The sequence below is a fragment of the Capra hircus genome, chromosome 29 (assembly GCF_001704415.2).
Source record: "Capra hircus breed San Clemente chromosome 29, ASM170441v1, whole genome shotgun sequence".
In the NCBI taxonomy this organism is placed as follows: Eukaryota; Metazoa; Chordata; class Mammalia; order Artiodactyla; family Bovidae; genus Capra; species Capra hircus.
The window spans coordinates 27,221,380-27,246,654 of NC_030836.1; the positions used below are offsets into that span (position 1 = coordinate 27,221,380).

At 39.3% G+C, this 25,275-nt stretch overlaps 1 protein-coding gene across 1 annotated transcript; it reads right to left on the reverse strand.

Moving 5' to 3' along the window:
• LOC102178883 (olfactory receptor 8B12-like) lies at positions 19,663-20,595 on the reverse strand. The gene has a single exon (XM_013975816.2). The coding sequence runs from the start codon at positions 20,593-20,595 to the stop codon at positions 19,663-19,665; it is 933 nt and encodes a 310-aa protein (XP_013831270.2).

Genomic DNA, 25,275 nt, shown 5'->3' on the forward strand with positions numbered 1-25,275 from the left:
AAATTGGTAGAGAAATATAGAGGAGAAGCCCTGTAAAGATTTACATACATATAATGGAAGAACAACCACTCATCAATATGATTTATTGAATGTATTTGCTAATTTTTTCCAATTCCCTTTCTCCCTCTCACATCTCTCATGTCTTACTCTGCTTGAATTTTTCTGGTTTCAAGTGGTGTTTGTTTTGTTTGAGATCAGTTATTTGGTTGGTTGGTTTATTTATGCTTTGCCCTCTGGTAAACATGGAGAAGGGGACGACAGAGGATGAGATGGCTGGATGGCATCACCGACTCGATGGACATGAATCTGAGTGAACTCTGGGAGTTGGTGATGGACAGGGAGGCCTGGCGTGCTGCGATTCATGGGGTCGCAAAGAGTCGGACACGACTGAGCGACTGAACTGAACTGAACTGAACTGAACTGAACTGAAAACATGTATCTTGATTACAGCATAAGTTTAGAACATCTAGCAATGAGTTCCATACTGTTCATGGGGTTCTCATGGCAAGAATACTGGAGTGGTTTGCCATTCCCTTCTCCAGTGGACCACATTTTGTCAGAGAGCTATCCATTGATTTTTCCCTTACTAACCCTTTAGAGTACACAGACAAATAGAGGTCAATTCAGAAGTCATAAGAAATAGAAAATAGTCTCTTTCTCACCCAGATTTATCCCACTTTTCTCTTTTATTATACTTTTACTGTGTCCTTATACCTGCCACAATTATTATTTTCCTACAATGTCCTTCAGCTGAAAATTTATTTCCCCTCCTTTTCCTCTGTAGAGGCAAAACTTTAATGGGCAGTTTTTTAAGCTTAATATGACAGTTAATACACAGGGAAAGTAACCAAGTACCCTTGACCCATGTGTCTGATCTCCATTTCTGCCATGATCATTTAAATGATCCCTTCACTCAGTTATTACTATCACCATCAGGATGATCACTGAATTATCACCATCACATCTCACATTCATGGATGCTAGGCCAACATCTAAGTGTTTGATGGAATTAGTTCATTTCTCAGATGAGGAAACTTTAAGTTAAGTAAACTCAGATAACATAGCTGCTAAACAATTAACACTGAGATTCACACTGATAGATCATCATCCCCCCTCTCTTGGCCGACAGTATCTCTGTGTATCCTGCTATTCTTAGCATAATTATAAACTTCCAATGTCTAACTTTTCTTTCCATTATCTTCCCACAGCATCCAAACATCCAAGGAATATTATACATCCTTGTTTTCTTTTCTCCACACTAAATAACATTCTGCAATCTCTGCCTATATGATTCAGTAAACCAGTTGACCTGGTCAAAATGTCTTTCACCATTTGACTGAAAACAATGAGTTAGAGAATTAGTTGCCTTGCACTGCAAATATTTGAGGTCATTCTTTTCATTATCATTTATAGTTTTTTAATAATACTAAGCTAATTATCAGTCCTCTGTCATTTTAATTATTTTAGATATAGTATTTCATAACGATGCAGAAAAATGAACAATTCTAAATTTCTTAAGCAGAAAGAATTTAATACAGGAAACTAAATTTTCAGATATTTTTCTTCCTATTTTTAACAGGTTTTTTTTTTAGAAAAGTCTTAAGCTCACAGCAAAAGTAAGCAGATGGCATGTATTTCCCATATATTCTCTGCCCACCACTCATGCACACTCTCCTGCATTGACAGCAGCCCCCATGCAAGCAGTACAATTATCACAATTGATGAATCTACACTAACACTTCATCATCACCCAATGCCCATAATACATGTATAGTCAGTATGTCATTTTATAGGTTTGGACAAATGTATAATAACATATATCGATTATTTGCACGACCATTATAGTATCATACAGAGTAGTTTCACTATCCTAACACTCCTCTCTGCTCTACCTACCCAATCTTTTCTCCCCCAGAACTCTGGCCATCACTGACCTCCCTACTGATCCATAGTTTAGCACTTTCGAAACTGTTACAGAGTTGGTTTCTTTCACTTAGTAATATGGATTTAAGTTTTTCTAACCTTTTCATGTCTAATAGTTCTTTTCTTTTTAGCACTACAGTGGAAGTGAGAAATAGATTTAAGGGACTAGATCTGACAGACAGAGTGCCTGATGAACTATGGAATGAGGTTCGTGACATTGTACAGGAGACAGGGATCAAGACCATCCCCATGTAAAAGAAATGCAAAAAAGTAAAATGGCTGTCTCAGGAGGCCTTACAAATAGCTGTGAAAAGAAGAGAGGCGAAAAGCAAAGGAGAAAAGGAAAGATATAAGCATGTGAATGCAGAGTTACAAAGAATAGCAAGAGGAGATAAGAAAACCTTCTTCAGCAATCAAGGCAAAGAAATAGAGGAAAACAACAGAATGGGAAAGACTAGAGATCTCTTCAAGAAAGTTAGAGATACCAAGGGAACATTTCATGCAAAGATGGGCTTGATAAACGACAGAAATGGTCTGGACCTAACAGAAGCAGGAGATATTAAGAAGAGGTGGCAAGAATACACGGAAGAACTGTACAAAAAAGATCTTCACGACCCAGATAATCATGATGATGTGATCACTAATCTAGAGCCAGACATCTTGGAATGTGAAGTAAAGTGGGCCTTAGAAAGCATCACTATGAACAAAGCTAGTGGAGGTGATGGAATTCCAGTTCAGCTGTTTCAAATCCTGAAAGATGATGCTGTGAAAGTGCTGCACTCAATATGCCAGCAAGTTTGGAAAACTCAGCAGTGGCCACAGGACTGGAAAAGGTCAGTTTTCATTCCAATCCCAAAGAAAGGCAATGCCAAAGAATGCTCAAACTACTGCACAATTGCACTCTTCTCACATGCTAGTAAAGTAATGCTCAAAATTCTCCAAGCCAGACTTCAGCAATACCTGAACCATGAACTCGCAGATGTTCAAGCTGGTTTAAGAAAAGGCAGAGGAACCAGAGATCAAATTGCCAACATCCATTGGATCATGGAAAAAGCAAGAGAGTTCGAGAAAAACATCTATTTCTGCTTTATTTTCTATGTCAAAGCCTTTGACTGTGTGTATCACAATAAACTGTGGAAAATTCTGAAAGAGATGGGAATACCAGACCACCAAACCTGCCTCTTGAGAAATCTGTATGCAGGTCAGGAAGCAACAGTTAGAACTGGACATGGAACAACAGACTGGTTCCAAATAGGAAAAGGAGTACGTCAAGGCTGTATACTGTCACCGTGCTTATTTAACTTATATGCAGAGTACATCATGAGAAACGCTGGGCTGGAAGAAACACAAGCTGGAATCAAGATTGCCAGGAGAAATATCAATCACCTCAGATATGCATATGACACCACCATTACGGCAGAAAGTGAAGAGGAGCTAAAAAGCCTCTTGATGAAAGTGAAAGAGGAGAGTGAAAAAGTTGGCTTAAAGCTCAACATTCAGAAAACGAAGATCATGGCATCTGGTCCCATCACTTCATGGCAAATAGATGGGGAAACAGCAGAAACAGTGTCAGACATTTTGGGGGGGGCTCCAAAGTCACTGCAGATGGTGACTGCAGCCATGAAATTAAAAGACGCTCACCCCTTGGAAGAAAAGTTATGACCAACCTAGATAGTATATTCAAAAGCAGAGACATTACTTTGCTGACTAAGGTCCGCCTAGTCAAGGCTATGGTTTTTCCTGTGGTCAAGTATGGATGTGAGAGTTGGACTATGAAGAAGGCTGAGCGCCGAAGAATTGATGTGTTTGAACTGTGGTGTTGGAGAAGACTCTTGAGAGTCCCTTGGACTGCAAGGAGATTCAACCAGTCCATTTTGAAGGCGATCAACCCTGGGATTTCTTTGGAAGGAATGATGCAAAAGCTGAAGCTCCAGTACATTGGACACCTCATGCGAAGAATTGACTCATTGGAAAACACTCTGATGCTGGGAGAGACTGGGGGCAGGAGGAGAAGGGGACGACCCAGGATGAGATGGCTGGATGGCATCACAGACTCGATGGACGTGAGTCTGAGTGAACTCTGGGAGATGGTGATGGACAGGGAGGCCTGGCATGCTGCGATTCATGGGGTCGCAAAGAGTCGGACACGACTGAGCAACTGAATTGAACTGAACTGAATATTCCATTGTCTGGATTTATCACAGTTTATTTATCCATTTCTCAACTGAAGTCTATCTTGGTTACTTTAAAGTTGGGGCAATAAAAATATAGATGCTATAAGCACTTCTGTGCAGGTTTTGTGTGGACAGCATTTTCAATTCTTTTATATATATACCAAGAACCCCAGGTTCTGAATTGAATATTATAACAGTATGTTTACCTTTATAAGAAATTGCCAAGCTGTCTTCCAAAGTGGTTATTCAGTTCAGTTCATTCGCTCAGTCGTGTCCAATTCTTTGCAACCACATGAAACGCAGCACACCAGGCCTCGCTGTCCATCATCAACTCCTAGAGTCCACCCAAACCCATGTACATCGGGTCAGTGATGCCATTCAACCATCTCAACCTGTGTCATACCCTTCTCCTCCTGCCCCCAATCCCTCCCAGCATCAGGGTCTTTTCCAATGAGTCAGCTCTTCGCATGAGGTGGAAAAATATTGGAGTTTCAGCTTCAACACAAGTCCTTCCAATGAACACTCAGGACTGATCTCCTTTAGGATGGACTGGTTGAATCTCCTTGCAATTCAAGGGACTCTCAAGAGTCTTCTCCAACACCACAGTTCAAAAGCATCAATTCTTCGGTTCTCAGCTTTCTTTGTAGTCCAACTCTCACATTCATACATGACCACTGGAAAAACCAGAGCCTTGACTAGACAGACCTTTGTTGGCAAAGTAATATCTCTGCTTTTGAATATGCTGTCTAGGTTGGTCATAAATTTCCTTCCAAGGAGGAAGCATCTTTTAATTTCATGGCTGCAATCACCATCTGCAGTGATTTTGGAGCCCAGAAAAATAAATGCTGCCACTGTTGCCACTGTTTCCACTCTTTCCCCATCTATTTGCCATGAAGTGATGGGACCAGATGCCATGATCTTCGTTTTCTGAATGTTGAGCTTTAAGCCAACTTTTTCACTCTCCTCTTTCACTTTCATCAAGACGCTCTTTAGTTCTTCTTCACTTTCTGCCATAAGGGTGGTGTCATCTGCATATCTGAGGTGATTGATATTTCTCCTGGCAATCTTGATTCCAGCTTGTGCTTCCTCCAGCCCAGTGTTTCTCATGATGTACTCTGCATATAAGTTAAATAAGCAAGGTGACAAAATACAGCCTTGACGCATTCCCTTTCCTATTTGGAACCAGTCTGTTGTTCCATGTCCAGTTCTAACAATAGCTTCCTGACCTGCATACAGGTTTCTCAAGAGGCAGGTCGGGGGTCTGGTATTCCCATATCTTTCAAAATTTTCCACAGTTTGTTGTGATTCACACAGTCAAAGGTTTTGGTATAGTCAATAAAGCAGAAATAGATGTTTTTCTCGAACTCTCTTGCTTTTTCCATGATCCAATGGATGTTGGCAATTTGATCTCTGGTTTCCTCTGCCTTTTCTAAAACCAGCTTGAACATCTGGAAGTTCACGGTTCATGTATTGCTGAAGCCTGGCTTGGAGAATTTTAAGCATTACTTTAATAGAATGTGAGATGAATGCAATTGTGCTGTAGTTTGAGCATTCTTTGGCATTGCCTTTCTTTGGGATTGGAATGAAAACTGACCTTTTCCAGTCCTGTGGCCAAGTTTTCCAAACTTGCTGGCATATTGAGTGCAGCACTTTCACAGCATCATCTTTCAAGATTTGAAACCACTCAACTGGAATTCCATCACCTCCACTAGCTTTGTTCATAGTGATGTTTCCTAAGGCCCACTTGACTTCACATTCCAGAATGTTTGGCTCTAGGTGAGTGATCACACCATTGTGATTATCTGGGTCGTGAAGCTCTTTTTTGTACAGTTCTTCTGCGTATTCTTGCCACCTCTTCTTAATGTCTTCTGCTTCTGTTCAGTTCAGTTCATTTCAGTTCAGTCACTCAGTCATGTCCGACTCTTTGCGACCCCATGAATCGCAGCACACCAGGCCTCCCTGTCCATCACCAACTCCCGGAGTTCACTCAGACTCACATCCATCGAGTCAGTGATGCCATTCAGCCATCTCATCCTCTATCATCACCTTCTCCTCCTGCCCTCAATCCCTCCCAGCATCAGAGTCTTTTCCAATGAGTCAACTCTTCGCATGAGGTGGCCAAAGTACTGGAGTTTCAGCTTTAGCATCATTCCTTCCAAGGAAATCTCAGGGCTGATCTCCTTCAGAATAGACTGGTTGGATCTCTTCTGTTAGATCCCTACTATTTCTGTCCTTTATTGAGCCCATCTTTGAATGAAATGTTCCCTTGGTATCTCTAATTTTCTTGAAGAGATCTCTAGTCTTTCCCATTCTAATGTTTTCTTCTATTTCTTTGCTTTGACCACTGAGGAAGGCTTTCTTATCTCTCCTTGCTATTCTTTGGAACTCAGCATTCAAATGGGTATATCTTTCCTTTTCTCCTTTGCTTTTTATTTTCCTTCTTTTCACAGCTGTTTGTAAGGCCTCCAGAGACAGCTATTTTGCTTTTTTGTGTTTCTTTTTCTTGGGGATGATCTTGATTCCTGTCTCCTGTACAATGTCACGAACCTCCGTCCATAGTTTATCAGGCACTCTATCAGATCTAGTCCCTTAAATCTATTTCTCACTTCCTCTGTATAGTCATAAGGGATTTGATTTAGGTCATACCTGAATGGTCTAGTGGTTTTCCCTGCTTTCCTCAATTTAAGTCTGAAATCGACAATAAGGAGTTCATGATCTGAGCCACAGTCAGCTCCCAGTCTTGTTTTTACTGACTGTATAGAGCTTCTCCATCTTTGGCTGCAAAGAATATAATCAATCTGATTTTGGTATCGACCATCTGGTGATGTCCATGTGTAGAGTCTTCTCTTGTGTTGTTGGAAGAGGGTATTTGCTATGACAAATGCGCTCCCTTGGCAGAACTCTATTAGCCTTTGCCTTGCTTCATTCTGTACTCGAAAGCCAAATTTGCCTGTTACTCCAGGTTATACCATTTTCCATTCCCACCAGCAATGAGTAAGTGTTCCTGTTACTCTGCATTCTTGCCAGCCACATGGTGTTTTCAGTGTTCTTGATTTTGGTCATTCTAATAGTTATATAATGATATCTCATTATTGTTTTAATTTGCAGTTTATATGCAGATGACACCACCCTTATGGCAGAAAGTGAAGAGGAACTAAAAAGCCTCTTGAAGAAAGTGAAAGAGGAGAGTGAAAAAGATGGCTTAAAGCTCAACATTCAGAAAACGAAGATCATGGCATCTAGTCCCATCACTTCATGGGAAATAGATGGGGAAACAGTGGAAACAGTGTCAGACTTTTTTTGGGGGGGCTCCAAAATCACTGCAGATGGTGACTGCAGCCATGAAATTAAAAGATGCTTACTCCTTGGAAGGAAAATTATGACCAACCTAGATAGCATATTCAAGAGCAGAGACATTACTTTGCCGACTGAGGTCCGTCTAGTCAAGGCTATGGTTTTCCCTGTGGTCATGTATGGATGTGAGAGTTGGACTGTGAAGAAGGCTGAGTGCTGAAGAATTGATACTTTTGAACCGTGGTGTTGGAGAAGACTCTTGAGAGTCCCTTGGACTGCAAGGAGATCCAACCAGTCCATTCTGAAGGAGATCAGCCCTGGGATTTCTTTGGAAGGAATGATGCTAAAGCTGAAACTCCAGTACTTTGACCCCCTCGTGTGAAGAGTTGACTCAGTGGGAAAGACTTTAATGCTGGGATTGGGGGAAGGAGAAGAAGGGGACGACTGAGGATGAGATGGCTGGATGACATCACTGACTCGATGGACGTGAATCTGAGTGAACTCTGGGAGTTGGTTATGGACAGGGAGGCCTGGCGTGCTGCGATTTATGGGGTTACAAAGAGTCGGACATGACTGAGCGACTGAACTGAACTGATGATGAGTGATATGGGTTATCATTTCATATGCTTATTTGCAACCTGTATATCTTCTTTTTTTAGTTCATATCCTTTTTATTGAAGGATAATTGCTTTGCATAATTTTGTTGTTTTCTGTCAAACCTCAATGTGAATCAGCCATAGGTATACATATATCCCCTCCCTTTTGAGCTTCCCTCCCATCTCCCTCCCCATCCCACCCCTCTAGGTTTTTACGGAGCCCCTGTTTGAGTTTCCTGAGCCATACAGCAAATTCCCATTGGCTATCTATTTTACGTATGGTAATGTTACTTTCCATGTTACTCTTTCCATCCATCTCACCTTCTCCTCCCCTCTCCCCATGTCCATAAGTCTATTCTCTATTCTGTTTCTCTATTGTACCCTGTAAATAAATTCTTCATACCACTTTCTAAATTCCGTATATATGTATTAGAATATGATATTTATCTTTCTCTTTCTGACTTACTTCACACTGTATAATAGGTTCTGGGTTCATCCACTTCACTAGAACTGACTCAAAGATGTTCCTTTTTTGACTGAGTAATATTCCATTGTGTATATGTACAACTTCTTTATCCATTCATCTGTCGATGGACGTCTATATTACTTCCATGTTCTAGCTATTGTAAATAGTGCTGCAATGAACAACGGGATACATGTGTCTTTTTCAATTTTGGTTTCCTCAGGGTATATGCCTAGGAGTGTTATTGCTTGGTCATATGGTGGTTTTATTCCTAGTTTTTTAAAGAATCTCAATATCATCTTCCATAGTGGCTGTATCAGTTTACATTCCCAGAAAGAGTGCAAGAGCATTCCATTTTCTCCACCCCCTCTCCAGCTTTTGTTGTTTGTAGATGGCCATTCTGACTGGTGTGAGGTGATATCTCCCTGTAGTTTTAATTTGCATTTCTCTAATAATGAGCGATGTTGACTATCTTTTCATGTGCTTGGTAGCCATCTGTGTGTCTTCTTCAGAGAAATGTCTGTTTAGGTCTTTTGCCCACTTTTTGATTGGGTTGTTTGTTTTTCTGGCATTGAGTTGTATGAGCTGCTTGTATATTTTGGAAATTAATCCTTTGTCAGTTGTTTCATTTGCTATTATTTTCTCCCATTCTAAGGGTTCTCTCTTCACCTTGCTTATAATTTCCTTTGCTGTGCAAAAGCTTTTAAGTTTAATCAGGTCCCACTTGTTTACTTTTGTTTTTATTTCCATTACTCTAGGAGGTGGGTCATAGAGGATCTTGCTTTGATTTATGCCACCGAGTGTTCTGCCTATGTTTTCCTCTAAGAGCTTTATATTGTCTGGTCTTACATTTAGGTCTTCAGTCCATTTTGAGTTTATCATTGTGTACGGTATTAGGAAGTGTTCTAATTTCATTCTTTTATATGTAGCTTTCCAGTTTTCCCAGCACCATTTATTGAAGAGGCTCTCTTTGCCCCATCATATATTTTTGCCTCCTTTGTCAAAAATAAGGTACCCATAGGTGCATGGGTTTATTTCTGGGCTTTCTATCTTTTTCCATTGGTCTATATTTCTGTTTTTGAGCCAGTACCATACTGTCTTGATGACTGTAGCTTTGTAGTATAATCTGAAGTCAGGAAGGTTGATTCCTCCAGCTTCATTCTTCTTTCTCAAGACTGCTTTGGCTATTCAGGATCTTTTGTGTTTCCATATGAATTGTGATTTTTTTTTTTGTTGTTCTAGTTCTGTGAAAAATGCCATTTGTAATTTGATAGGGATCACATTGAATCTCTAGATTGTGTTTGGTCATATAGTCATTTTTACAATATTGGTTCTTCCTACCTGGGAACATGGGATATCTATCCATCTGTTTATATGATTTTTGACTTCTTACATTAGTGTCTTATAATTTTCTGTGTACAGTTCTTTATCTCCTTAGGTAGGTTTATTGCTAGATATTTAATCTTTTTGTTGAAATGGTGAATGAGATAGATTCCTTAATTTTGCTTTCTGACTTTTCATATAGAAATGCAAGTGATTTCTGTGTATTAATTTTGTATCCTGCAACTTTGCTAAATTCACTGGTTAGCTCTAGTAATTTTCTGATACTATATTTAGGGTTTTCTATGTACAGTATCATATCATCTGGAAACAGTGAGAGCTTTACATCTTCTTTTCCAACCTGGATTCCTTTTTTTTCTTTTTCTTCTCTGATTGCTGTAGCTAGAACTTCCAGAACTATGTTGAATAATAGTGGCAAAAGTGGACACCCTTGTCTTGTTCCTGATCTTAAGGGGAATGCTTTCAGTTTTTCACCATTGAGAATAATGTTTGGTGTAGGCTTATCATATATGGCCTTTCCCATGTTGAGGTAGGTTCCTTCCATGTCCATTTTTTGAAGAGTTTTAAGCATAGATGTGTGCTGAATTTAGTCAAAGGCTTTTCCGCATTGATTGAGATTATCATATGGTTTTTATCTTTCAATATGTTAATATGCTCTTTTACAGAGGCACAGTGGAATCCCGCAGCTTATCCAGTTGATTCTCAGCTGTAGTAACTTCAATAGAACCATTCTGAGAGGGTAACAGGCAGGAAGATTTTACAAAAAATTACACTTTTGTCTTGTAATTGATATCTAGTCTCATAGTATTGTGGTCAGAGAAGATGCTTGATATGATTGCAATTTTCTTAAATTTACTGAGTTTTGATTTGTGACTCAAGATGTGGTCTATCCTGGAGAATGTTCCATGTGCACTTGAGAAGAAGGTGTATTCTGCATTTGAATGGAATGTCCAAAGATATCAATGAGACACATCTCATCTAATGTATCATTTAAGAATTGTGTTTCCTTATTAATTTTCTATTTTGATGATCTGTCCATTGGTTTGAGTGGGATGTTAAAATCTCCTACTATTATTGTGTTGTTTTCAATTTCTCCTTTTATGTCTGTTAGTGTTTGTCTTATGCATTGAGGTGCTCCTGCATAGATATTTATAATTTTTTAATTCATTTATTTTAATTGGAGGCTAATCACTTTACAATATTGTATAGGTTTTTGCCATACATTGATATTTAAAATTATTATGTCTTTCTCTTGGATTGATCCCTTGATCATTATGTACTGTCCTTCCTTATCTCTGTAATCTTCTTTATTTTAAGGTTTATCCTGTCTGGTATGAGGATTGCTCCTCCAGGTTTCTTTTGATTCCCATTTGCATGGAATATATTTTTCCATTCTCTCACTTTCAGTCTATATGTGTCTTTAGGTCTGAAGTGGGTTTCTTGTAGACAACATATATATGGGTCTTGTTTTTATATCCATTCAGCCAGTCTATGTCTTTTGGTTGGAGGAGTTAATCTATTTACATTTAAAGTAATTATTGACATGTATGCTCTTATTGCCATTTTCTTAATTATCTGGGGTTGATTTTGAGGTCTTTTTTCTTCTCTTGTATTTCTGGGCTATATAAGTTCCTTTAACATTTGTTGTAAAGCTGGTTTAGTAGTACTGAATTCTCAACTTTTGCTTGTCTGAAAATCTTTTTATTTCTTTATTTCTCCATCAATTTTGAATGAGATCCTTGTTGTAATCTTGTTTGTAGATTATTCCCTTTCAATACTTTAAACAGAAATATTGATCAATGGGACAAGATAGAAAGCCCAGAAATAAGGTCCATCTAATCAAGGCTATGGTTTTTCCAGTGGTCATGTATGAATGTGAGAGTTGGACTATAAAGAAAGCTGAGCACGGAAGAATTGATACTTTTGAACTGTGGTGTTGGAGAAGACTCTTGAGAGTCCCTTGGACTGCAAGGAGATTCAACCAGTCCATCCTAAAGGAGATCAGTCCTGGGTGTTCATTGGAGGGACTGATGTTGAAGCTGAAACTCCAATACTTTGACCACCTGGTGTGAAGAGCTGACTCATTGGAAAAGACCCTGATGCTGGGAACGATTGAGGGCAGGAGGAGAAGGGGACAACAGAGGATGAGATGGTTGGATGACATCACCGACTCGATGGACATGGGTTTGGGTGGACTCCGGGAGTTGGTGATGGACAGAGAGGCCTGGCGTGCTGTGGTTCATGGAATCACAAAGAGTCGGACACAACTGAGCAACTGAACTGAACTGAACTCAACCTCAAATATATCCTGCCATTCCCTTCTGGCCTGCAGAGTTTCTGCTGAAAGATCAGCTGTTAAGTATATAGGGTTTCCCTTGTATGTTACTTGTTGCTTCTCCCAGGCTGCTTTTTATATTCTTTCTTTGTGTTTAGTCTTTGTTAGTTTGATTGGTATGTATCTTGGCATGTTTCTCCTTGGGTTTATCCTGTATGGGACTCTTTGTGCCTCTTGGACTTGATTAACAATTTCCTTTTCCATGTTGGGGAAATTTTCAACTATAATCTCTTCAAAAATTTTCTCATACCCTCTTTTTCTCTTCTTTTTCTGGGACCCCTATAATTCGAGGTTGGTGCATTTGATATTGCCTCAGAGGCCTCTGAAACTATCCTCAGTTCCTTTCATTCTTTTTACTTTATTCTGCTCTTCATAAGTTACTTCTACCATTTTATCTTCCGGCTTACTGACTTGTTCTTCTGCTTCAGATATTCTGCTACTGATTCTTTCTAGGGTATTTTTAATTTCAGTAATTGTGCTGTTTGTCTCTGTATGCTTATTCTTTCATTCTTCTCTGCTTTTTAATATGTTGTCTAGGTTTGTCATAGCTTTCCTTCCAAGAAGAAAGCAACTTTTAATTTCATGTTACTGATATACAATATACTAATGGATATACAATATGAAAAGAACTAAGCTGTGTCAGCAGGGGAGAGAGTAAAAGGTAAAGTTTTTGTACACAATTGAACTTAAGTTGCTGTCAGCATAAAATAGATTGTTATAGCTATAAAATGTTTTACATATGCCTCATGTAACCACAATGCAAAAAACCTAAGAGATACACAAAAGATAAAAAGAAGGGAGTCAAAGTACATCAATATGGAAAATTATTCAAAAAGGAAAGTAGCCAGAGAGGAGAAAAGGTACAAAAGAGCTACAAAATAGCCAGAAAACAATAAGATATCATTAGTAAGTTGTTAACTATCAACTATTACTCTTAATGTAAATGAATTAAATTCCCCTATCAAAAGGCAGAGAGTAACTGGATGGATTAAAAAACTCAACTATATGATTCTTGTAAGAGACTCACTTCAGGTTTACTGACACACATGGAGTCAAAGTGAAAAGAAGGGAAAAGATACTTTATGCAAGTGAAAAACAAAAGAACAATGGTAGCTATACTTATATCTGACAAAGTAGACATCAAATTTAAAATGATCACAAGGGACAAAAAATTGTCATTATATAATGACAAGGGGATACTTCATCAAGGGAATATAAAGCCATAAATAATATGCACTAAATATCCAAGCATCTAAATATATTAATCAGATACTAACAGATCTGAAGGGAGACATTGACAACAATACAAAAAGAATACATGGCTATGACACCCCACTGCCAATAATGGATAGATCACCCAGACAAAAAAAAATAAAAAGGAAATGTCAAAGTTGAACTATGCTTTAGACTAAATTGTCCTAACAGACATCTACAGAATATACCATCCCACAGCAGTGGAATACTTGTCAAATGCACACAGAACATTTTCTAGGATATATCACATGATCGTTCATAAAGAAGCCCTAGGAACTTTTAAAAGACTGAAATCATACAAAGCATCTTTTTATCCACATTTGCATGAAACTAGAAATCAGTAACATGAGGAAAGCCAGAAAATTCACAAATATGTGGAAATTAAACATACTCCTGAAAGTCTCCAGGCAAGAACATTGGAGTGGGTATCTATTCCCTTCTCCAGGTAATCTTCCCGACCCAGGGATTAAACCCGAATCTCCTGTGTCTCCTGCATTGCACGTGGGTTCTTTACCACTGAGTCACTGGGAAAGCCATAAATATTGAATGTAGTTCCCTGTGCTATATAATAGGACCTTCTGATTTATCTATTTAAATATAGGAGTTTATGTGTGCTAATCCCAAACTCTTAATTTATCCCTTCCCTCTTACCCCTTGGTAGCCATAAGTTTGTTTCTATGTCCGTGTGTCTATACCTTTCTGTAAGTGAATTTATTTGTATTATATCTAAGATTCCACATATAATTGATATCATATAATATTTATCTTTCAATTTGACTTGCTTCACTTGTAAGATAATCTCTAGGTCCATCAATGTTGCTGCAAATGACATTATTGCATTCTTTATAATGGCTGAGAAATAAATATTCCATTGTCTCTCCTGAGGAAATAATCAGAAATCTAGACAAAATTTTAATGCAAACTAATAATTATAGCATTATTTATAATAATAAAACATTGGAGAGCCTGACACAATTTTAATTCTTAAAAATAAAAGAAAGATTTTTAAAGACATAGTTACATGATGAAACCCGTGAAAAAGTATGATTCAAAAATATTTATTGATAAATAAATGCTCCCATTATAATAAGAATTCCAACAATATTTTATAACATGACATACAGAGCATGACCACACTGGAAGAAAATGTTGTACTCCAGATAAGGTCCTCATTTCCTGATCTCTGAATGGTGAAGTGTATCAGTTAGCTGTTGCCATATAAGAGTCTCACAAAATCTCATTGGTGTACAGCAATGATTATTTGTTGCTCACATGTCTACAAGATCGTTGTGGTGCATCTTGTCTGGTGGATATGCCTATATGTATATATGTATATTATATATAAATATACAAAGATATATGTTTGAATATAGACATATTCATAAGGAATAACAACAACTGTTGCTTCTAAGGAGAATTGAGGGATGGAATAACTAGAGGGAAAGCAGACATATCGTCACTGCATAACCTCCACTTGTGTTGTTTAATTGTTTACCATGTGCAAGAATTACTTGGTCAAAATGTTTTTACTGTATTTTAATAATATTTAATATAGGAAATAGCAATCCACTTCAGTATTCTTGCCTGGAAAACTTCATGGACAGAGGAGCCTGGCAGGCTACAGTCCAGGGAGTTGCAAAGAGTTGGACACAACTGAACAACTAAGCATGCACACAATATAATTTTAAAATGAAAATTAGAAAAGAGTCCATTTTTCTCTTGAGTAAGGAAGTTCTTGAAAGGTCAAGTCATATGCTACAGGTCATGCAAAAAGCAAAGGAAGTGTTGATAACTAGGTGAAAGAGTTCCAGCAGGAAAGGAACTAAGATTTATTAAGTGCCTGGCATTTAATTCTCTCAAAATCTCATGAAGTCAAGACCATTATCTCACTTTTAAAAACAGAGAAATTAATATTTAAAGACATTGAGTAATTTCTTAAAGTCATACAACTATCAACTGAGCTTACCTCACTCACCAGGCACACAAACCACACATTCAGAAGCTCTCCTGAATTCAATTCTCATTCCCTGTTGCATATTGAATAAAGCAAAACTTCCCCCAGCACTCTCAGTTTTATAACTTTGATCTAAATGGCAAACAAGCCACACATTCAAAGTTCCCTTTTTCCCAAAGGAAGAGAACCTTCCCAAAGAAAAGCTCATATGACAAAATGTCTCTTCAGCATTTAACATGTTAATACTTTTCCAAAGAACTTTCCTTTATTACTAATTAATCATTGAGACCCAAGGTGTTCTGATGTATTCTACACCACTTTACCCAGTGTTTTAGGTGTATAAAACAGTCAAGGTGAATTATCTCTTTCCCATACATGACTGCATGAGAATATCTGTGCAATCCGTAGTGCCTTAAAATCCTGTGGAAATAACCTCTTCTAATAATCAGCTGCTTAGTACTTCCATGATAACTAACTAAATCCCCAAATTATTTACTCCTGTTTAACAACTTACAGACTCTAAGTACTCTATCCCGAGCCACAGACTTTTCCATCAGAGCTCAAACTAACCCTTAAATAACTCTAAATTCTGACTCTGTTAGTCTTGAAATAATGTAGGAAATATTCCAATAAAGTGTCTTTATAACCCTTAAACTAACAGAATTTATAATTCACTACCCTGGGTCCCTCAGCTTCTACACATAACCATAGGCGTTACCATGCTTCACCTGCTATCTTGGACCTACACACTTGATACCCACACACCACATTTTTAACACAATTCTGTTGTCATTTGGCACCAGGATCAAGTTTAGCAAACATTTGTCTCCTACTCTTGTGAAGAAATGTGATATTCAAAACTTATATACTGAGTTCAGTTCAGTTCAGTTCAGTTGCTCAGTCGTGTCTGACTCTTTGCGACCCCATGAATTGCAGCACACCAGGCCTCCCTGTTCATCCCCAACTCCCGGAGTTCACTCTGACTCACATCCATCGAGTCAGTGATGCCATTCAGCCATCTCATCCTCTGTTGTCCCATTCTCTTCCCGCCCCCAATCCCTCCCAGCATCAGAGTCTTTTCCAATGAGTCAACTCTTCACATGAGGTGGCCAAAGTACTGGAGTTTCAGCTTCAGCATTATTCCCTCCAAAGAAATCCCAGGGCTGATCGCCTTCAGAATGGACTTGTTGGATCCTGAGAATTTATATTAAATAACTGTAACTACCAGCTCAATTCCAGAAAAATAAATGACCCAATCAAAAAATGGGCCAAAGAACTAAATAGACATTTCTCCAAAGAAGACATACAGATGGCTAACAAACACATGAAAAGATGCTCAACATCACTCATTATCAGAGAAATGCAAATCAAAACCACAATGAGGTACCATTTCATACCAGTCAGAATGGCTGTGATCCAAAAGTCTACAAGCAATAAATGCTGGAGAGGATGTGGAGAAAAGGGAACCCTCTTACGCTATTGGTGGGAATGCAAACTAGTACAGCCACTGTGGAGAACAGTGTGCGGATTCCTTAAAAAACTGGAAATAGAACTGCCTTATGACCCAGCAATCCCACTGCTGGGCATACACATGGAGGAAACCAGAATTGAAAGAGATAAGTGTATCCCAGTGTTCATCACAGCACTGTTTATAATAGCCAGGACATGGAAGCAACCTAGATGTCCATCAGCAGATGAATGGAAAGAAAGCTGTGGTACATATACGTAATGGAATATTATTCAGCCATTAAAAAGAATACATTTGAATCAGTTCTAATGAGGTGGATGAAACTGGAGCCTATTATACAGAGTGAAGTAAGCCAGAAAGAAAAACACCAATACAGTATACTAACGCATACTATGGAATTTAGAAAGATGGTTGGGCACCTCATGCAAAGAATTGACTCATTGGAAAAGACTCTGATGCTGGAAGGGACTGGGGGCTGGAGGAGAAGGGGACGACAGAGGATGAGATGGCTGAATGGCACCACTGACTCGATGGATGTGAGTCTGAGTGAACTCCGGGAGTTGGTGATGGACAGGGAGGCCTGGCATGCTGCGATTCAGGGAGTCACAAAGAGTCGGACACGACTGAGCAACTGAACTGAACTGAACTAAAAGATAACCCTGTATGCGAGACAGCAAAAAAGACACAGATGTATAGAACATTTTTTGGACTTTGTGGGAGAGGGAGAGGGTGGGATGATTTGGGAGAGTGGAATTGATACATGTATAGTATCATATAAGAAATGAATCGCCAGTCCAGGTTCAATGCAGAATACAGGATGCTTGGGGCTGGTGCACTGGGATGACCCAGAGGGATGGTACAGGAAAGGAGGTGGGAGGGGGGTTCAGGATGGAGAACACATGTACACCCGTGGCAGATTCATGTTAATGTATGGCAAAACCAATACAATATTGTAAAGTAATTAGCCTCCAATTAAAATAAATAAATTTAAATTAAATAATAATAATAACTAACTACAGTCAGATTTCAATGTACTGATATATCATACTTTCAAAAGGAAATCTGCAAGGGCAATAAGGAAATAATGCAAGAATACATGGCACAGAGGAAAACGAAGTAGATTGAAATTCAAGGCCTGGATTCCAGTCCCAGCTGTGGCACCAGTTCTGTGGCCCTGGAAAACATATGTAATATTTCTAAGTCTCCAAGTCTTTTAAATGAGGAGACTAGATTAAATGGTTTATAAGACCCATTCAAGATTAAATGATCTATGATTGTAGAGCATATGCATAAAATAATATTAGAATATTCAGGGTGGGTCAAGGGGCAGGGGAAATAGATCTGAACCAGACACTCAGTGCTCACTCACTTCAGTCGTGTCCAATTCTTTGCAACCCCATGGTCTGTAGCCCAACAGGCTCCTCTGTCCATGGGATTCTCCAGGCAAGAATACTGGAGTGGGCATTATCAGAGAAATGCAAATCAAAACCACAATGAGGTACCATCTCATACTGGTCAGAATGGATGCTATCAAAAAGTCTACAAACAATAAGTGCTGGAGCAGGTGTGGAGAAAAGGGAACCCTCTTACACTGTTGGTGGGAATGCAAACTAGTACAGCCACTATGGAGAACAGTGTGGAGATTCCTTTAAAAACTGGAAATAGAACTGCCATAAACACAGCAATCCCACTTCTGGGCACACACTCCAAGGAAACCAGAATTGAAAGAGACACATGTACCCCCAATGTTTATCACAACACAGTTTACAATAGCTAAGACATGGAAGCAACCTAGACGTCCATCAGCAGATGAATGGATAAGAAAGCTGCGGTACACACGCACAACAGAGTATTACTCAGCCATTAAAAAGAATGCATTTGAGTTAGTTCTAATGAGGTGGATGATACTGGAGCTTATTATACAGAGTGAAGTAAGTCAGAAAGAAAAACACCAATATAATCTATTAATGCATATACGTGGAATTTAGAAAGATGGTAACAATGATCCTACATGTGAGACAGCAAAAGAGACACAGATATAAAAAACAGACTTTTGGACCCTGGGAGAATATGAAGGTGGGATGATTTTAGATAATAACATTGATACATGTATATTGCCATATATGAAATAGATGACCAGTCCAAGTTTGATGCGTGAAACATGGCACTCAAAGCCAGTGCACTGGGACAACCCAGAGGGATGGGATGGGGAGGGAGGTAGGAGGGAGGGTCAAGATGGGGGGACACATGTACACCTGTGGCTGATTCATGTCAATGTATGGCCAAAACCCACCACAATGTTGTAAAGTAATTAGCCTGCAATTAAAATAAATAGATTAATTTTTTAAACAGAATACTGAAGTGGCTTGCTATGCCCTCCTCCAGGGAATCTAATGCATCTCTTATCCTGCATTGGCAGTTGTGTTCTTTACCACTATTGCCACCTGGGAAGCCCAAAGTGAAAGTGAAAGTGTTAGTTGCACATCCAGACACAAACTGAAACTTGTATAATATCACATATGAAATAAGTCGCCAGTCCAGGTTCAATGCATGATACTGGATGCTTGGGGCTGGTGCACTGATGTGACCCAGAGGGATGGTACAGGGAGGGAGGAGGGAGGGGATTCAGGATGGGGAACACGTGTATACCTGTGGTGGATACATGTTAATGTATGGCAAAACCAATACAATATTGTAAAGTAATTAACTTCCAATTAAAATAAATAAGTTTATATTAAAAATAAATAAATAATTTTTTTCAAAAAGAGAGGGAAAAAATGGAACTTACACCCTTCATTGAAAATGCATACAGGCTAATAAACAAAACATTTTATCTATTTCTTCAAATACTACTCCTTTCTCAAGAAAAATTAATTTTCCCCAAGGTTTTCCTCAGGGCAGCTTTGACATCCTTGTTCCTCAAACTATATATCAGTGGATTTAGCATGGGCACCACAATGGTATAGAACAGGGAGGACACTTTCCCTTGGTCAAGGGGCAAAGCAGAAGGTGGTCTGAGATACACAAAAGCCCCAGAACCAAAGAAAAGGAAAACCACAATTATGTGGGAGCTGCATGTACTGAAAGCTTTGGACCTGCCCTCAGTGGAGTGAATGTGGAGAATGCTAGAGAGGATTAGAGCATAAGAGATGGAGATGGTGACAGTGACCATTCCAATAACAATGGTCACAACTATGAAGACCACCAGTTCGTGCACATAAGAGCTGTTGCAAGCCAGCTCAAGGACAGGAGGGATGTCACACACGAAATGATTGATGAAGTTGTCAGCACAGAAGATCAGACTTGCTATGCTTCCTGTGTGGGCCATGGCCCCTGAAAACCCCATCACATACACACCCAACAAAAGCAGTAAACAGACCTTAGGAGGCATGGTGACTGTGTACACCAGTGGCTTACAGATGGCAACATAGCGGTCATATGCCATCGCTGACAGGACAAAGGACTCAGAGATGACAAAGAAGCAGAAGAAAAACAGTTGAGTCAAACACCCCGCATGCAAGATGGTGTTCTTCCTTGAGACGAAACTCATCAGCATTTTGGGAGTGATGGTAGTGGAGTAACAGAAGTCTATCAAGGAGAGGTTGAAGAGGAAAAAGTACATGGGAGTGTGCAGGCGTGAGTTCAACCCAATCAGCATTATCAAGCCCAGGTTCCCCACTACGGTGACCACATAGAAACCAAGAAACAGGAGGAAGAGAGGGATCTGCAGTCCTGGCTGGTCTGTTAAGCCTGCGAGGATGAATTCTGTCACCGAAGAGTTCTCAGCTCCCATTCTCCCCTGGAGATAAACTGGTCCATGGGGTAAAGAAAAGAGAACCATTTTGAGAGAAACACCACTACCACCCTCCCAGTACCCACCTCCCATTCTTGAGAATGGAATCCACCTAGACACTTGAGATTTTGTGTGGGAGGAAGGTTTCTACTGTTTGCTGCGGATCTACTTTAATAGCTAAGTGACTTGAACTTCCAGAGAACAATAAAGAGGTTAGACTTTGCCTCCAGAGTGACTGCTGGCACTTCTAGAAGAAGCAGACATATATTCATATTCCAGTTCATTCAAAAATAAGAGATGTCTTTTAGGTCTTCAAGTCAGTCCATTTTCTGTGCCCTGTCTCTCCTACTTCTGTTTGACACTGGGGACTTTCCCTTGACTAGCAGAAGACACTGTGACTTCTCAGAGCTGCCATCTCTGGGTCAGTGTTGACAAATAAAGAAGGAGATCTCATATTTTTCCAGGATCTCCTGTCTCTAGTGGCTTTAGGGTTAATGATAATTGTTTCAAGCTAGCACTTATTTAAGTGGCTACTATGTGGGGCTTTGTACTAAGAGCTATGTGACAATACTATTATTCGCATTTTGCAGATGAGAAAACTGAGTTAAGTAACTCACCCAAAACTCAGCCCTAAAACTACTGAGTAGCTGCCAGAAGGTGAACTTGGGCAGTCTGACTCACAGTTTGCACTGGTAACCACCGTGTTATATGACTGACCAGGGCCAAGCACGTACTCACCTTCCTTTAGTTTAGAGCTGTAATGCCATATTCCACTGTTTCTTGTCCACAATTGTCCTGGGAAAGAAAATGACCATAGTGAATTGAAGATGGCTACTTTGAGCTCAGAACTCTCTCCTCCCTATCTGGTCCTAAGAATCAGAATCTCTGATTTATCTTGTATCTCATTCTGCTTTGAAGAGCATGTTTCTGATCATTGGTTTGCTCAAAACCCCTCCAGCTACAAGGAAGGAGGCCATGCCTTTTCCTGACTAGTGGATAACAGGAGAATAGGGAGTTTTATTAGGATTGTGGATCTCAGTGACTTGATTATTCAGAGACTCCCTCAAGACCATTTCCTAAGAGATTACTTTCCCAGGGATAGAAATGTTTGTTTATACCCTTGATATTACTTGCTTTGGTTTTTAGAGACAGTTCCTCTCAACAAACAGTTATCTGGTATAATTAAGAAAAAAATCATTGTGAAAAATGACTGTTATTACCATTTCTTGAATATCCATTACTGTGCCTAACAAAGACCCTTTATAGTTTCTGGCTGCCAAGATTGAAAGCATTATGCACATATATTCTATTTCTCATAATAATGATATTCTTTATTAAGGTAAGTTGCTCACAGAGACAATGTGTTTCAGAGCCCACATGCCTGGATCTGTCTAAATTTAGGCCCCTATATATAATCACTAGATTAAACTTCCTCTTGTTGAGGGTCACTGGAATCCTTAAAGCAGGGTCCCTGCCTTCTGAAATCTGGCAATTTTGGGGAAAGTAACAAATAAATATGAAATGACTTTAATAAAAACAAGAAGTGAGTCTGTCAAGAAACAATTAACACTAAGGGCTATCTATTATAATTTACAGTAAGATACATTTCCCAGGTGGCTCAGACAGTAAAGAGTCCATCTGTAATGCAGGAAAACCAGGTTCAATCGTTCAATCCCTGTGTTAAGAAAATCTCCTGGAGAAGGAAATGGAAACCCACTCCAATATTCCCACCTGGTAAATCCCATGGACAGAGGAGCCTCATGGGCTACAGTCCCTATGGTTGGAAAGAGTCAGACAAAACTGTGCAACTAACACTTTTGCTTTTCAATTTCATTTAATAGTGTATTCATATTTCATTCATTCTAGGAATAACTGCACTGTCCAGCAAACAAGAAAGATTTCTGTGATTCTCTGCCCTTATCTTCTAATAGGCTGTAAGTCTAGTGGTAGCAAAGGTCTCTGTCAAGTACTTCATCTCAGCATCTGTCAGAAGCAACTTTTCCCTCAATTAAAATTCCCTTTGGCTGTCCCTACCTTCCACCCACTTTTAATCAAGTGCTTCTCTCTATTGACTTTCTAGCTTCTCAAGTTCTCAGGATGAATCCTCATAGATCAGATTCCTAATCCAGGGATACATCCAAATTTGTTCTTCCTCTTCGGTTGGCTTTTGTCTAGTGTGTCTTCTACTTCTCAACATAAACTTCTGCCTTGTCAAAAATTATCATTAAAGTCTCAATGCACTAGCATTGATGTTTTACTGGATGATGTCAGATGATGCGTGACTGTAGATGAGATTTTCAAAGTTGAGGTGCTTGTGGAAGAAACTATATATGGAAATTGATATAGTCACTATGAAGGACATTATGTTGATTCCTTAAACTCGGAATAGAACTATCCTATGACCCAGTAGTCCCACTACTTGGCATATTCCCTGTGAAGACCATAATTCAAAATACACAGTGGAAACAATGACAAACTTTATTTTTGAGGACTCCAAAATCACTGCAGATGGTGACTACAGCCATAAACTTAAAAGACACTTACTTGCTCCTTGGAAGAAAAGTTATGACCAACCTAGACAACATATTAAAAGACAGAGATGTTACTTTGCCAACAAAGGTCTGTCTAGTCAAAGCTATGGTTTTTCCAGTAGTCATGTATGGATGTGACAGGTGGACTATAAAGAAAACTGAGTGCTAAAGAATTTATGCTTTTGAACTGTGATGTTGGAGAAGACTCTTGAGAGTACCCTGGACTGCAAAGAGATCCAACCAGTCCATCCTAAAGGAGATCAGTCCTGGGTGTTCATTGGAAGGACTGATGTTGAAGCTGAAACTCCAACACTTTGGCCCCCTGATGTGAAGAACTGACTCATTGGAAAAGACACGGATGCTGAGAAAGATTGAAGATGGGAGAAGGGGATGACAGAGGATGAAATGGTTGGATGACATCACTGACTCAATGGACATGAGTTTGAGTAAACTCCAGGAGTTGGTGATGGACAGGGAGGCCTAGTGTGCTGCAGTCCATGGGGTCACAAAGAGTCAGACACAACTGAGTGACTGAACTGAACTGAACTGAACCCCAGTGTTCATTACTGCACTATTTACAATAGACAGGACATGGAAGCAACCTAGATGTCCATCAGCAGAGGAATGGATAAAGAAGATGTGCTACATATATACAATGGAATATTGTTGTTGCTGAGTTGCCAAGTCATGTCCAGCTCTTTGTGACCCCATGGACTGCAACACACCAGTCTCCCCTGTCCTTTACTATCTCCAGAAGTTTGTTCATACCCATGTTCATTGAGCCAGTGATGTCATCCAACCATCTAATCCTCTGCTGCTCCCTTCTCCTCCTGCCCTCAATATTTTTCAGCAATAATGTGTTTTTCAATGAGTTGATTCTTCACATAAGATGGCCAAAGTATTAGAGCTTCAGCTTCAACATCAGTCCTTCCAATGTATATTCAGGGCTGATTTCCTTTACGATTAACTGGCTTGATCTCCTTGCAGTCCAAGGGACTCTCAATAGTCTTCTCCCACACCACAGTTCAGAAGCATCAATCCTTCACCTCTCAGTCTCCTTTATGGTCCAGCTCTGACACCTATACATGACTACCGGAAAAACCATAGCTTTGGCTAGACGGACCTTTGTTGGCAAAGTAATGTCTCTGCTTTTTAATATACTGTCTATGTTTGTCATAGTTTTTCTCCTGAGGAGCAAGTGTCTGTTAACTTCAAGGCTGCAGTCACCATCTCAGTGATTTTTGGAGCTCAAGGAAATAAAGTCTGTCACTGTTTCCATTGTTTCTCCATCTACTTGCCATGAAGTGATGGGACCGGATGCCTATTAGTCAGCTATAAAAGAAACAAAATTGTGTCAGTTGTAGTGATGTGGATGAACCTAGATCTGTCAAACAGAGTGAAGTAAGCCAAAAAGAGAAAATATATATACTATATTAATGCATATGTATATATGGAATCTAGAAAAATGGTACTGATGAACCTATTTGTAGGGCAAGAATAGACCCAGATGTAGAGTGTGGACTTATTGAACAGTGAGGGAAGGAGAGGGTGGGATGAACTGAGAGAGTGGCACTGACATGTGTACACTACTATGTGTAACAGACAGCTAATGGGAGGCTCCTGCAGAGCACAAGGGGCTCAGCTCAGTGCCCTGTGATGACCTAGAGGGGTTGATGGGGGATGTGGGAGGGAGCCCATTGGGAGCGGATATATGTATACATATGGCTGATTCATGTTGTTGTATAGCAGAAATTAACACAGCATTGTAAAGCAATTATCCTTCAATTTAAAATTAAAGAAAAGAAACTTACCACAGAAATAATGAAAGAATTTGATTATGGAGCTTCCTCAGGGCTCATCTTTGTTACAAGTAATGCCTCAAAGGTCTTCAAAACAAATTTTTATCTTAAGCTTTACATTTCAGGAACAAATGTACTATCTTAAAAGGAAAATCTGCCTGTACAATACTATAAAATCTGCAATTTCCCAAGGATGAAAGATAAATCAAGATTATGAGGTGAACTGACATAAAAAGGGGATTAATTAGGGAAAAAACTAACATCATCTCAAGTCCAAAGTGTGTGGCTTAATATGCTGGAGCAGGGAAATGATTCTTAACACAAAAAAACATCTCCATGAACAAGAAAAA